We start from the raw sequence: 15,141 nt of genomic DNA, 5'->3' as shown, positions 1-15,141 counted from the left end.
GCATTTGCACAAAGTCTGAAGAATAAGACAGAAAAAACAACCACAATAACTAAACAGGTAAATAGTGCAGCAAGGCTATTTATTCATTTCTTTATCATCTAGTTTACACTCATGATGGAGTCATTAATCGTCCAGTGAAAACATGTACAATTCAAAATATCACCACAGCAACAATCTTCCAAATTAACGCAACACTGACAAATCGCCATGCCTAAAATGTACCCTAAAGTACCGAGGACACATGAAGACAGTTCTCAGAGTTAATATTTCACCTGCAGCCATTCTCAAAAGAAACTGAGCCATGAGGTATGGTCACTGTAGAATTCCTTGCACACCTTCTGCAGATCCAGAGGAATATGGGCCCTGAACAATTTGAACTCCACATCCCACAAGTCTCTGCCCCATTCATGAGGCCAGCAAGCAGACTAGCACGGCACCAGCTGCTGCTTTTACCATTTAGTTGTGCAGGCCAACATCAAACTCTGATTTGCAACTGGATAAATTACAAGCAAGCAGTCACTTGGTACATTAGCTAGGAGACATTAGCTATAAGGGGGGGGGGGGGGTTGTGAAAGCTCTCATATATCCGAAACCTCCCTCAACTGCGTCCCTCAAACATGGCATTAATACCATTTCAAAGCCTCGACAGATGCGGCAAGGTTTTGAAATGCGATCTTGGCTACAATGCCTTCATGTCGGGCGAGCGGTGCGATTCACCAGTGTCGTGTTGCACCATCTCAGAGACCACCACCAAAACCACAGGTAACTGGGTCATGCAGCAAGGGCGTGAGGAGACGATGGTGTAAAAACAAACAAATCAAAAAGCCAGAACGAAAGCTGAACAGACGAAAGTACGCCGGATGAGAGTTCTTACTGGTGCTTCCTGGATGGCTCCAGTGTTGAACGGCTCTGGGAGATGGCAGGTTCAAGCTCTGCAACTCCAATATTAATCAGCACGGTAGCAAACACCAAAACCGAGCATTTCCACGCATTTCTTTCTCATAAATGGATCCGAGTTACACCACAATAAAATAAAATAAAAATAAAAAAACTAAATTGGATGATATTCTGTCTCCTTTCAAGGCAAAAGGTAGCTAAAAGAAAAAAAAACGTCTTTATATAACTTCATGTGACAGAAATAGAAAGGTTTTATCCCTAATTACATATTGATAGATACGTTTTACCAGCTCAAGAGAATTATGCATGTAATCCATAAATTACTGAAGAGGAAGAGTGTCTCACAAAAAAAATCTACAAAACCAGGAATAACCAGGAAGGACAAGAAAGTCACATTCCATTGAAAAAAGTGAAATTGTAAAATTGGGGGGGGGGGGGTACAAATGAAAACTCCATATTTTCTGTTTCTCACACCAAGTGAAGTATACATTAGAAGTTAAGTATACATTAGAAGTGAAGTATACATAAGGTGACTGCTCCTGCCATGTGTAGGACAATCCAACAGCAAGAAGAGATGCGTGGGCCCTCTGGGGGTGGGGGACGACACAAATGCATGATGGGGGCTCCTTCAGTCGGACTTCTTATCCTGCTCAGTGTCGTATTTTGCCTATAGATCACACGCACACAGTGCAAAAACAAAAACAAAACGGACTTGTACACTGAATCAGAAGGACATGGAAAAATGACAATTTACTCATGACAATTTCCTGTGGGACTGTTCACCCAAACTGCATCCTGAATTACAAGCTGAGCATTACATAGAACACCAAAGCCCCAATGGGTTTCCTTCCCCAAACAGAAATCACTTAAAGAATACTGACAACCACCATCTGTAGGGCTGCTTTTCTCATCAGCTAGAGTAGAGGTTCTCAAGGGCAAGCAGGTTTGAGGTGTTTATATAAAAAAAAAAATAATATATATATAGAGAGAGAGAGAGAGAGAGAGAGAGAGAGAGAGAGAGAGAGAGAGAGAGAGAGAGAGAGAGAGAGAGAGAGAGAGAGAGAGAGAGAGAGAGAGAGAGAGAGAGAGAGAGAGAGAGAGAGAGAGAGAGAGAGAGAGAGAGTTTGTTTTGGGGGGTTTTTTGTGTGTGTTTGAGGATTATTTTGAGGACCAGAATAGAGCATTTAACCTCCACAAGGTCTCATCTTAAAAATGAAAAATTACTATTTTGTCATGGATGGCCCATTGTTAAAATATGAGGCAAATTTGGAAAGGGGAAAAAATAAATAAAATAAAGAGACTTTAAGAGCCGCTGCTAAGATGGCAAATAAATCCCTCCTTTCCATAAAGCCATATTATATATGTACTCGTCATGTGTCAGGTCAAGGAGAGTGACCTTTTCCACGTCCTGTTCTGGCCTGTCTCTTCCGTTCCTGACCTGCACTGAGCTGCCCGGCAGTTTCAAATCTCCTGTATTGCGTAGAGGGCTTTACTGAGCTCGGCTGCCCTCCTGTGTGCCTGCAGGAAACTGAACAGCTGCAACAAATGTAGCCCAAAAATTTCAATGCGCAGGCAACAAAAGTAAGCTATTCCAATAAATAAATACATTTACTGGAATTCTTACGCATCACATAGGCAACAGACCAACAGACTGCTCTAAACTTTGGGTGGCTTGATGTTACGAGGGGGTCGAACCAAAGGGAGGTGTAAAGAGCGAGTCTGTGCTGACAGCCAGTGGAGCACCATGTTCTGCACACGTGCAACAAAGCAGGGTGTCGTGGGGCTGGTGTGTGGAAGCCCTCTGTGGCGCCTAGTTTAACCTTTAAAAACCACAGTTATTAGGCACTTAGAGCTCAATTACATGTTGTTGAACCAAAGTCACTCTGGCAAAACACCCCAGGGTATTCAAAGGTTCGAATCTTTTGATTCTCCTAGCACACCTAATGCAGATTATTCAGACGTCTGAGGTTGGGCAACCAGGATGAGGGGGCAAGAACAGAAGTAGTAAGTCTGGCAAGAAGACCGGTGAGCCTCCTAAACACTGCCGCAAACAGTAGTACAATATCAAAATAACTCCAACTACATTTAAAACCACACACACACACACACACACACACAAAAAAAGCCCACAATACAGCATTAAATCCTGAATAAGTAATGACACTTATATAAATGTGCCCAAGCGCAAATCTTTTTTAGCTTTGAGAAATGCCAAAAAGCCATGAGGTCAGGCGTAATTTTCGGCTGCAGGGGTCTGGACTGAGTGCACCATTGAGCAAGCCTGTTACACTCTACAACTAAGCACACAAGGCAAGCAAACAAAAAAAAAAACCCAACAGGCGTCAAGAAGCCCATAAGCTACCTTTACAGAAGCAGCTGCCGACACTGAACAGGCATTTCTACTTTAAACATATAGGATCATTAAAGAGAACGAGCCTGCCAACATGAGATTAATATTTAACGCCAACTAGAACTCCTTCACTGGCCATGGATGCCATGTTGTGGGGAAATTAAAAGTTATAACGTGGGCTTGGTGCAGAACAGCTGAGGCTGGATGGGTGAAGCAGGCGCCGACTCGGTGCCGGAGGGACTTTTCACACATACAGCAAACTGCACGATTCCACACGAAATGAGGACACCAAGAGACCTTTTATAAAGAACTACCTCCTCAAGGTTGCTCACTAGATCGGAAATACTGAATACAAAGTGTGAATTTGACATTTTTAATTTTTCTTTTGATGAGAAAAGAGTTCTAAAAGTAAGCCACTTTATCTTTTGATGACATGGATATGAAGTCAATTTGAGGACATTTGAGAGGAGGAAGAGGATGAGAACAATGAGTGTGGGGGGGGGGAGCTTTGGGCTACGTGCAGTGCATGTAGAACATTTTCAGATCATTTCAAAATTTTGTACATTTTGGCATTTCATGCTCAACTTAAAAAGGATTTGACTCTCTTGCCCCCCCCCTACACACAATATTCCACAATGAAAGCAAAAAGACGTTTTTGGAATTTCCTGCAAATTAATTAAATCAAATCATGTCCACCCAATCCAGTTATTCACAGGGGTACTCCAGTGAACTGTGAAAGTGCCATAAAGGGTCTGAATATTCAGGTAAACATGTCAGTTTTTGGTTGTCTTGTTTTTGTTTGTTTGTTTTTTTTTTTAACAATAAATTGACAACACCTTCCAAAAAACTATTTTTGTCAATGTGGAGTATTGTGTGCGGATCGCTGAAGAACAAACCAGTACCTCAATCAATTTTAAGAGGAGAATTAGATACCAAATCTGAAAAACATGAAAGGGTCCAAAAACGTCTTGCATGAACTGCATAATAGGTCTGTCCGTGTGTGTGTGTGTGTGTGTGTGTGTGTGTACCTGCAGGTTGGCATGCTCCTCCAGCAGACGATCATACTCCACCGTCAGATTTTCCGCCTGCTTCTTCATGGCCTTCACGTCACTGTCTGACTTTTGAAGAGCTGAGAGAAAAAGGTGGCACCACATGACTTACGTTCATCAACATCCCCAGATGGAGGCTGTGCACGCGTCCCCCGTACAGCAGGGCCTCCAGATGATGCCTTCAGTTGAACAGGGGACTTGTTCTGACTATGTATGTGACAAATAAACCAAACTTGAAACTTGACTTTAACCAGGTCAAGCTACGATCTGCACCAAATTCCTCCAACCCGTGCAGTGTCCGGCCTCACACACCAGATCAGATGTACACAATCATTAAGGATTCATACACACCTAGGACTTTCTGGCCATCTTTCACAGTTCCCAACACCGAAGAACACCTCTCGTCCGTCAGCGCAAACATGCGATAGAGACAGTCAAAGTATGGTCTGCGGAACAGCTCTCTGAACTTCCAGACAACTCTGAATGCATCCGCTGGGACTCGTTTGCTCTGCAGGCTCGCCCAACACCACAGGAGTGGAACTGGAGGAGCAAACAGGCACGGTGCTGTTCGACACCAACAATAAAAACAAAGATCTCTCTGAACCAGAAACTGTGGATGAACAGAGAGGCCCAAAATCTCCCGACAGCCAGAGACAATGCCTTTAAATCTTAATGCCCTTTTGCAGGTTTGGCCTGACAACAGTATATGCTGCATTGCAACCAGGCCAAACTTGAAAAAGGCCATTAAGTAGCCACAGTAGGCTTGGCACAACACCAGAATTCTGACTGATACCATTTGTAGCATTACAGGAGTCATCTTTCCATCGTCTGAATGATGTTAGCTGAATTGAACGCAGACCGCAAGTTTGATTTTTAAATGGAGTCTCGCTAAATAAAGCAAGTAAAATTATACAAGCTAAAAAATAAATAAATAAAACAAACAACTCTTCTTCTGTAATTACATTAGGTTATTCGCCCGCACAAGGTTCTTTGCTAGGAAAACCAGTGCATCAATGTGGTCTTCTACCAGTCTCATTCTCCTTGTTTAGTTTAGTTTAGTTTATTTAGGCTTCTTTGGAGTCTTTGCCATATTTGAGTCTCTGGCTAGCACAGATGTAATGTTAGCCTGACTGGATGAAGTGGAGTTCTTAGTAAGAAAAGAAGAGAGTGAACATTATTCAGAATCTGAGATTAAACTAAAATGGATCATGGGGTGTACAAACACCAATATATATATTTTTTTTTTACTGTTTAACATTTGCCCACATGAAATTTAACAATTAAGGTGGTTACATGCTTGCTGACCTATTTATGATGTTAACACCAACATGTGAGCATCATGAGTTCACAAGGCAAGATGAGTAATTAGCTTAATCTAAAAACTTCGGTGGAAACTTTCACTAATCACTTAAGAAAGCTCCGCGGCCTTCAGCTTTGCTTTAAAGCTTTTTGTAGCGGTCAGGATGCTTCCTGACCAAATGCTGAGGGAAGTTGCTGGTGCTGCTCTTTTGGACAGATTTAACACTTTTTGCATACTGGTTTTGTTGCATCAGCGATGTAGACGAAACATGCCCACACTTGACTCCTTGAGCCCCCAAGTCACGGACATCTATGAGAGAATACCTTTTGTTTTTAGCTTAGCCATGCTACCTAGCTAGGTTACCTCCGTCCATCCAGTCCATGATGCTTTCTCTCTGCTGGCATGCACAGGTCACCCATTTGAGTCAATTTGATTAGCATATCCAGAATACTGGATTCAGTTCTCAGGCTATATTCAGTATTGAAAGCACTGAATGTTACAGAATCGAATTGTTTGCCACATTGTAGTATTGAAAAAGCAATGAACCTTTGATGCCTCGTGCAACTCCGAGACACAGATACCCAAGGCCAGTATGTAGAGGACCACTTCAACTGTGCCGACACCCAAACAGGACAGCTCTGCAGTGGCTCGACTCCAGCAGGAGAGCGCTCACAGCCCTGGACGACATCTACTGCACTCTCTCCCTCCAACAAGCCTCCACATTTTGTTCTAAACCAGTTCCCAACTCACCTGAGACAAGCAATCAAGGCCTTTACAACGCACGTGCCATTACTGTTTGACTGGTTAGAGATTCTAAGGTCTGGAGCTGGATTGATTTTTCTTATGGTTTTTTTCGGGGGGGTTGTAAAGCAACCGGTTTTGTGGGTAAAAACAGCTCTCTCAATGAGGAGGACCATTGGCAAACGGTCTATATGCTGTCAACAGAGCACACTTGATATTTGTTATTCCCCCCCCCCCCCCCCTTTGGCCACAGTTTATAAACAGAGTAACTCTATTAATGGGAACTGGCAGAACTCCCAGGGACGTGAGCAAATGTGCCATCAGGATACAGTGAAAACAAAATATGGTTTTGAACAAGGGAGTCAGTTAGACTGGCACCACTGAGGTCCGACAGGCAGCGCAGCACCTGAGCCCAAACCCTCCGCCGGCTCCAGCCAGAGCGCTCTCATTGGCCCGTGAGACAACCACAGCCTCCACCCACCAGAGTGTGCCTGTGTGTGTTTACGCGTGTCCCATAGACAGAAACCTGGTACAAGCTGTGCGAGGTATTCTGATGGGAAGCACTTTGTGGCTTTGTTAAGAGAGTGTACTCCGCCGGCATCAAGCAAGCAGCACGAGTGGACGGACACTCCCGAGTGGATGTGGACAAACATTAGAACACAGTGAGCAGTCTGAAGAAGAAAACAGTCATGCAGTTTCTCACTTCCTCCCCCACTTCCTCCCCCCACTTCCTCTCCAAGGGCTGGGGCTCTGGAGAGTAAGAGCTCTATGATCACCTTGTTCGTTGCACATGCATGATTGTGCAACTTCAACTTTTAACCTCACTATGACAGAAACCAGACTTACAGGCATTGTGAATATTCTTCCTTCATCGCCAACCTTGAACTTTTGATAGGTGCCACCAGACAACATTCTCCTTCCATAGGGTGTGTAATACCCATTACAGCAAATGCGATTTTAGACAGTTCGCAAAAGGGTTTCAGTTAAAACAAGCAACAGAGTGACCAGTCACTGCATCCGAACATTTTTAGCCTTTATATAATGCTGGTCAGCTGAAAAAATTGTTCAAACACCAGCCTTCCTTCGTTCTGAGAGTGTCAAAAAACACCACACCCATCTTTGCTGAGTGAGCACCACCATCCTTAATTAAAACGTACCTGACATCAGCATCACACTTCTCATTAGTCTGTGCAAGTGTGTGCGCGCGCGCATGTGTGTGTACGTGTGTGCAGGCACATGTGAGCTGTACCTTTCCTGGTAGCGTCGAGCTCATCCTTCAGCTGACCGACCTCTTTCTTCAGAGTCTTATTCTCCTCCTCGGTGCTGCCCTTGGGTTTGCCTCCACCCACCTCCGGCACCTCCACCCCCGCCTCTCTCAGTTTCTGCATGCGCACACACACACACGCACGCACACACACATATCAGCCCTCCCATGCTCCAGCCACATAGCACTCTACTACAATACTCACAGAAAGCTTTACACACAGAGATATTTTGAAATTCACCTGCATCCACACACACACACACACACACACACACACACACACACACACACACACACACACACACACACACCCCCCCCATCCTCACTCCCACACTCACTTCATCTGTGAAGTCCCCGTTCCCCCCCAGAGTCAGCAGACTAGCCTTGTCACGACCTTGTGCTGATACAGAATCAGTTCTACATGACTAACATTACCGGTGAATGACACGTTACGGCCTTGCGTAGAGGAGGGGAGTTTGCTGGATAACCACAGTGCATTATGACACAGAAGAGCCTCCACTCCCACCAGACACCTCTCAATCTCATGTGCAACCATTTGCTAGTCCTGATAGTGTGATGACGATCATTAATACAAATGGTCACTGCCTAGAGAACTGACTAATGTTTGCTGACAGCCCCCTCTACCATGCCATTCCTGTGGGATCTCGCACTCAAATCAACATGGAAGAAGACGTGTCCGAGTTTCTATGACGGCAAATGGCCACCAACGGTCTTTCTTCCCTGCGTTGATAAACACAACCGTCAGTGAATTTACCAGCACAAGAATAAATGAGATCGACAAAAGGACATTTCAGTCTGGCATAACTGTCGCCAAGCCGTTTGAAATTACTTCATATCAAGGCTGCCTCGGGGAGAACACAGTGAGAGTGTATCTAGGTCACAGCTTTGATGGTTTGAGCAGACGCAAGAAAAAGCTTAAATCCAACCCAGATGCAGCAGAATGGGGCAGAAAGGTATGAGCGAGCGTCAGGCCCAGTCACAGGACTGGCGTGGGTCTAACCCAGAAACCCTAACAACGAGAAAGATTCTTAACGAGACAGCCGACTGTACAGAGAAAGTGCCCTTCAAACATTTTAACGAATCAAGTTGGAAGTGTGCACTTCAAACCATTCACAAAGATGAAACACCACGCCCTCACACCTAATGGAAAAATCAACTGTAGCGGCTGAAAATTGCAGTGGCTGATGAGCGTGGACAGATCAATAGCGTCCCGAGGTACGACATCAGCCATGGATGTGCAGCGTTTATATGCAAGCACATGGAGCGGCGTGGAGAGGCACGGCTAACAGAGCGATGTGCCGAGTGTGCAGCACGTGAGCCGACAGCGCATGGAGAGGCAACCAAGCAAACGCTGGGTTTGTAATTCTACCTAATGTTGTTGGAAAACATCTTGTCAGAAAGCATTAATTCGGCATTTGTTTTTGAAAAACATTTTTATGATGTAGGCAACTAGGGGCCAAAGCATTAGAAGGATATTCGGTATATTAGCTTTCAGTGAAGCGGCAAATTACAAACCAAAACGCATTTTAATTCAAAAGGACCATCAGATCAATATCTGACATCAGGGCTATAAAGTTACATCAATTAATTTTATGTTGTCTCACAGATCTTGCTCATACTCACTTTATGCTACATGCAACAATGCCCTCTAGATGACAGAAGATGGGTGTTGCACACTCACCGTGCGTGCAAAATGGGCGACAGGACAGGAAAATACCAATTTTTGTGCTTTTGATTGATTGATTGATTGTCACCCCTACACCCATTTAAATGGCAGTAGATATAATTACACGACTTTAGAGATGAAGGGAATTTTGTTTCAGGACAACAGTGTGCGTTTTGGCTACATTTTTGTTTTTGACTAGTGTTATCAGTCCATGTTCCAGACGTGCCCTGTAAACAGTAAAACACAAACATTGGAAAAGGTGAAAGGTGAGCATGTTCAAGTGTCTGACCTATGACTCCAGCCATTTCCACCACAGAGCTTTGTTTACATGCAGCAATCCCATACAACACTACAGATAAGATGTTGAAAAAATGTAAGAAAAAGACAGACGGCTTCTTTGGACAGATAACCTAACGAAGTCAAGGCACCAAACTTGAAGTTACAAAACCTACAGTAATAAATAGCTTAACAAAAGTGTTTTACCATTTTGGAACTGTGGAGGTCACATGACACCCATACGTCAATGCTTTCTAAAAGCTATGTTTTCCACTGTCCACACTACAACACCAAAGCTGTGTTTTCCAAATGAACCACTTCAGACAGCAAATTTGAAAATCTGTTCTCAGGGGTGGAAAACTCCTGGGGAAAACCTGTGAAAACAGACAAATTTCCGATTCACCCATGTTAGCGGGGGCTGGGCCAGAGCGTCAAACAAGAACATCGGTAACGACCACTAAAGCGCGAACCACTGACCACACGCTTACACCTGTGAGGGAGGAGCTGGAATGCGATGCTTACGGAGCTGCCTCTGCTGCGGAAACACGCGCACGATCGAGAACCATCACTATTTATGCCCACATCCAGCAACCCCAGGAGAAATGGCAGATAATAATCAGAGCAGGTCAATAAATTCACACAGTCTTACAACAGCAAAATGAACCAATAACTGCGGGCGGCACATGGCTTGTGACCTCTGGAGCGTTTCCCTGGAAACCTGGAGCAAACCTGGCCCCATTCCAGAGCCACGTGCTTCATCTTCACTGTCTTCATCAGCAGACTCCAGTAACTGCACTAAGCATTACACAGCCTGGGCATGCTCTTCATGACATTCTCTCTTAAGAAATGGAATTATCATTTATTTATCCGTAAGATGTCAAATTAAACGGTACCCATGCATCTCTTTATATCCGTGTGCGAGACGCCACATGGAGACAGGAATTGTGTGTGTGCGCAAGACACAAACTCAATAAATCACAGTTCGAAGAGTGAAACTTATGGAGACCAGCGGGGAAGATGGACATGGATTATATAAATTCACTTATTATACCCCACTTTCATCACAGAGGTCCATGTTACCCACTCTGCCTCCCAAAGGTCAAAGATCAACAGAGCGGTCAGTCAGGGCGATGCCTCCTTACCTCCTGCAGCTTCTCGTTCTCCTCCATGTACCTCCGGGCGGCGTCACTGGCTCCCTCTGCCTGTTTCTGAAACGCCTCGTTGGAGGCCATGAGAGAAGCCTGCTGAGAGAGGAGGGCTGCCAGTCGCCGTAGTAACCTGCGGCAGGGGAGACGACGCTAAACAAACGCGCGCCATTCACCATCAGCTGCAGGTGTGCTCAGGGCACCCACCACGGCGCAGGCGTACATCCCAGCCGTCAAACGCGGAAACAGCTCGCGTGCGCATCCGACACGGGCACAGCGCGTGTGCGCATGCCTATTTATTTATTTATAGGCGATGGGGTTGTTGGGATGAGAGGCTTTGGACACACCACACCCCCTGTAGCGCACATAAATTACCCCAGCAGAGTAAATCAACAGTGGTCACATGCCTGATGGCTCCCAGAACACCGGACACGTTTTGCTTTGCTCCAAGGCGTTTGGGCTTTTTTGGGACTTCTGTAAAGTGGGTCAATACCCCAGCAACACACCGTCCTGGGGGGGGGCAACCCCAATGTCCCCAGTTGCACCGAAATCCAACTCGCCATAGACGGGATTTAGGGAATCCGTGCTCAGATTCTAAAACCATAAAGCAGCGCCTGTCTGCGCTGGGCACCATGGTAAATCAGGCACCATATGGCTAACAGTCACAGGCCCTGCTTGCCACTTCTACGGAAGCTGGGTGTTCGGTTCCTGGGACTGTGGGCTCTGTTCTGTAAAGCGAGAACTGTTCCATATATCCCCACGGCATGCCACACACACACAGGATGGATAGAATATCCAAGCCCAGCTGCTAGTTCACATAGCCCGGTGTGTCAGGTGCCTGGATGAGTCCCAGGCCCCGTGTTTAAACCTGGCAGGCAGGAGCAGCAGAGCTCCGGACTGCATGTCAGGAGCGGCTCCTGTGCCGTCATCAAGAGAAATGTGGGATGCTCCCAGCAGGGACGGAGCATGCACGCTGCATAGCCCGTCGCGTGCAACCCCGGCGGGACCAATCAGACGCTCCGAAGATGTGTGACCACGAGTGGTGTGAGGGAACGGAAGCCATCCAGGGTCCCTTGCTCTTTATGACATTCCTTTCATCCTTATTGGACAATTAACACAAGCGCCGTGGTGCTTGACAGACAAAGGCTCAGCTCATTATTAAACCCAGTCACGTCTGGTGAGCTTCACCTAAACGCACACTGACCGCGGTCAGAGAAGAGAGACAGTGCAAAATCAAGCTAAATGGTTAACATGGAAAGGTGGTTAAAACACGTGATAATCACACACTACTGAGAGCTCGTCTGGAATGCTTGGGATGTTTGCTTTGATTAACATAAATTAGAGAGCAGGAACGAGAGAGAGAGAGAGAGAGAGAGAGAGAGAGAGAGAGAGACTGACTCAGACTGATTGACTGACTCACAGACACAGGAGCAGGGCGAAGCCTGCAATGTACTCATTCCTCTGGGCTCGGAACAGCTTCATGTGAATGTGTTCAATGGCCACGGGGTTGTTGCTCAGGTCCACCTTGTCGCTCACGCTGTACTTCCGCACTTCTCTGAACGCATCTGTAAAAAAAGCACACGCATATGAACACGCACAGGCACGGGATTCCAGCTCCAGGCAGCAGTGAGGCTGTGCTAATCTAGCTGCACAGGTGAATCACTTTTGATAAGTTGGTCAGGGGGGCTGCTGATTCCTTGAAGTACAAAAGCATGCTGAGTTTGACTCACCAACCAGGAGGAAAACAAGGATGCAAATGACCACAACGAAAGCCGTGTTTCCGTAAGTCGTGATGGCGACCATGAGACGGGATTTGAAGATTTTGTTCCATCTGAGTCACAAAACAGCAACAGAGGAAAATATTAAGCAACAGTTCTGCAGCACCTTTGGAACGACAGCAAACAAGCTTCTTTAGAAATGTCAGTACATAAACTCAGACTAACACCGACTCTGAATCAGTCACCATGAAATACGATCTCAAAGCACACACTTACTTAAAGGAATTTTTCCATCCTGGACCTCAAGCCCCCATGACTCAACTGCACATTTACAAAACTGAATGCTTACAAAATTTATTTTTCTGTGCAAATCAGTGAGGTTTAAATTACTTGCATGATCATATGATTTGATAATTTAAAAATCAGCAGTTTCTCCACCACATATTTGAAAAGGAACGGCAGAATGAAATCTAATCATCTACATATAAACATTTACACTTAGCTGACGCTTTTTATCCAAAGTGACTTACAAGTATGACTGAGTACAACTTGAGCAATTGAGGGTTAAGGGTCTTGCTCAGGGGCCCAACAGTGGAAACTTGGCAATGGTGGGGCTTGAACCAGCAACCTTCTGACTACAAGTCAAGTACATTAACCACTGAGCCACCACTGCCCATATATACACCTACAAACAACAGAAACAACAGGTGTAGGCTGGGTTCCCCAGGCAAACGGAAGTTAACTTCTATCGCCCCAGTCAGAAACTGCAGAGAGCAAAATTGCTGTACATATTATACTTGCTGCAATATTGCAGTTATTATTTTTCTTCCTTCTCAGATTTTCTATAAGGTAACTAATTAATTCCACTCTGTTCTTTATCACACAAAAGGTTACTAACGTCGACCAGGCTTGTCATAACACTCAAGGTAAAGCCACCTACTGGCTAACCAGTAGAGATGTCCCCTCTGCCGGCATTTGAAAAGTGCTTGCATTGTACCACTAGAGGGCACTTACTGGCAAATGGATCTAATGGGCCTAATTAACAGGCTAAAATGGCTTTTGAGTGAGAGTGGGTGATGGAAAATGAACACAAATCCCAGACAGGCTCTGTGCCCACACTTAAAAACCTGGACTTGACACTGTATTTAACACCTCTTTGCTATTACTAATTGACTGCAAGAGTGGAAGGATCCATCCGCTTTTCAAGCTCAGGGTATAAATGCTGAACGAGGCAGCATCCTGTGAGAATGAGGTTGCTGTCTACATGGCCACTGCATCACTGGCACACCGACTCCTGCCTGAGCCCTTAGATCCTCAGGGCTGTGCTGTGGCACGACGGACAAGCCAAATGGGCTTCTGAGTCAGCCGAGTAACAGAAACCTTCTGTTCACTCTAAGACAGGCATTTCTTTTGCCTTAGAACACCCAACAAACGAGGAAAGCTCATTTGTGAAACCCCTCTGGCTGGAGCGAAGACCCGCACGTGTTCGCCTCACCTCTTGGGCGAGACGAAGGGCACGCAGAGCAGCAGCACGGCGAACACCTCTGCGTAGAGGAACGTGGCCACTGCCGTCCACTGCAGACTCATACCGCTGGCCCACACGCCTGCTGGGAACAGAGCAGCACACGTCAGTAGGGTCGGGCTCAAAAGCCCCTCCCAGGACATCAATTCTCAGATTCAGATAAAGCAATGAATGTAAAGAAGGAAAGAAACAAAAGGTGAATAAACGATCCTGAAAATCAGAAATCTAGACGCAGTGTGTGCGCACATGTACGTTAGCTAGTACTATCTGGCGGTCTGCAGTGCGGGTGGGGTAGAGGCCGCAGAGATTTCTGGTGCCACAGCACCATCTTTTGTCTGCGGAAGGATACCACTTATAGAGGGGTACCTCAATAACGACAACCTTGCAAAAAAAGAAAATACACAAACTGATTAAACAAGAACCGCCCTACGTCAACCTCTACCTGACGGATAGAATCAATCACTCACTTAGGATTTCTCTAAAACAACGAACTTGATATTGTGCTGTCTGGATAAGATGCATCACAGCTAAGATGTTTAGGAGGTACTGAGGTATTACTTATTTCAGGAGAAAAACAAGCCTAATCGTTTTTGTTATCTGACTGGACACGCCGGATAGATTTTTGACTGCGGAATCCTAAACTAGTAGCCATGTTTACAGCTCTTATTTATTTATTTATTTATTTATCTATCTATTTATTTATTTATAAATAAAAACTTCTGATGCCTACCAACAGTAACCCAAAAGCTATGGGACTATTTAGCAACAAAGCCACATTTCACACCAACTCCAAACAGCCCACAGGGGCCTTTAATTAACGTGGCTAACTCATGAGCGCCAGTTATTGCTAACTAGCTCGTGTGCGCCACGCCTACCATTACTAACGCTGAACCCATACACTTTATGGGAAAATTTGGACCTTCATCACGCAGTTCAATACTGCACAATGCGACACAACAGCTTCAACTTACGGATCTTCCAGAAAAACGGAAAACCTGATTCTTCGATGTGCCTAAAAATACGCGTCAAAACTTCTTGTTTTGTGGCTCACTTCCGGTATGCGTGGCCAAATCACGTTGTCCAGGTTGAGCAATGACATCAGTCTTAATGTTTCCGGGAAACAAGCCTAAAGTCCTGGGTGAAAAATACAAGCCTAAAGTCCTGTGTGAAAAATACAAGCCTAAAGTCCTGG

The 15,141-nt window shown here is 45.3% G+C and overlaps 1 protein-coding gene across 2 annotated transcripts; it reads right to left on the bottom strand.

Annotated features, from left to right (window-relative positions):
- Window positions 1–58: 58 nt before the first annotated feature.
- Window positions 59–15,071, bottom strand: bcap31 (B cell receptor associated protein 31). 2 transcript variants are annotated; one of them, XM_027023569.3, is made up of 8 exons: window positions 14,921–15,071; window positions 13,923–14,031; window positions 12,440–12,540; window positions 12,130–12,274; window positions 10,707–10,842; window positions 7,587–7,719; window positions 4,276–4,376; window positions 59–1,564 (listed from the first exon to the last, which is right to left on the bottom strand). In XM_027023569.3, the coding sequence occupies exons 2-8, from the start codon at window positions 14,012–14,014 to the stop codon at window positions 1,526–1,528; spliced, it is 747 nt and encodes a 248-aa protein (XP_026879370.1). In that variant the 5' UTR covers window positions 14,015–14,031; window positions 14,921–15,071; the 3' UTR covers window positions 59–1,525. The 2 variants fall into 2 exon arrangements, with proteins under 2 accessions (XP_026879370.1, XP_026879371.1); XM_027023570.3 differs by having other exon boundaries at window positions 13,923–14,034; window positions 14,921–15,042.
- Between the last annotated feature and the right edge of the window lie 70 nt (window positions 15,072–15,141).

This window comes from Electrophorus electricus, chromosome 25 (assembly GCF_041902795.1).
Source record: "Electrophorus electricus isolate QZ-2024a chromosome 25, ASM4190279v1, whole genome shotgun sequence".
Classification (NCBI taxonomy): domain Eukaryota; kingdom Metazoa; phylum Chordata; class Actinopteri; order Gymnotiformes; family Gymnotidae; genus Electrophorus; species Electrophorus electricus.
This window is presented reverse-complemented; position numbering and strand designations above follow the sequence as displayed.

What these genes read in the sequence shown, in the direction of transcription:
- bcap31 (XM_027023569.3), bottom strand. Translation starts at nt 14,014, where the DNA reads ATGAGTCTGCAGTGGACGGCAGTGGCCACGTTCCTCTACGCAGAGGTG. An exon ending in CCCTTCGTCTCGCCCAAGAG is followed by an intron (nt 12,541 to 13,922) that starts GTGAGGCGAACA and finishes TTTGTGACTCAG; the next exon opens with ATGGAACAAAATCTTCAAAT. An exon ending in AGGAGCATGCCAACCTGCAG is followed by an intron (nt 1,565 to 4,275) that starts GTACACACACAC and finishes TGTGATCTATAG; the next exon opens with GCAAAATACGACACTGAGCA.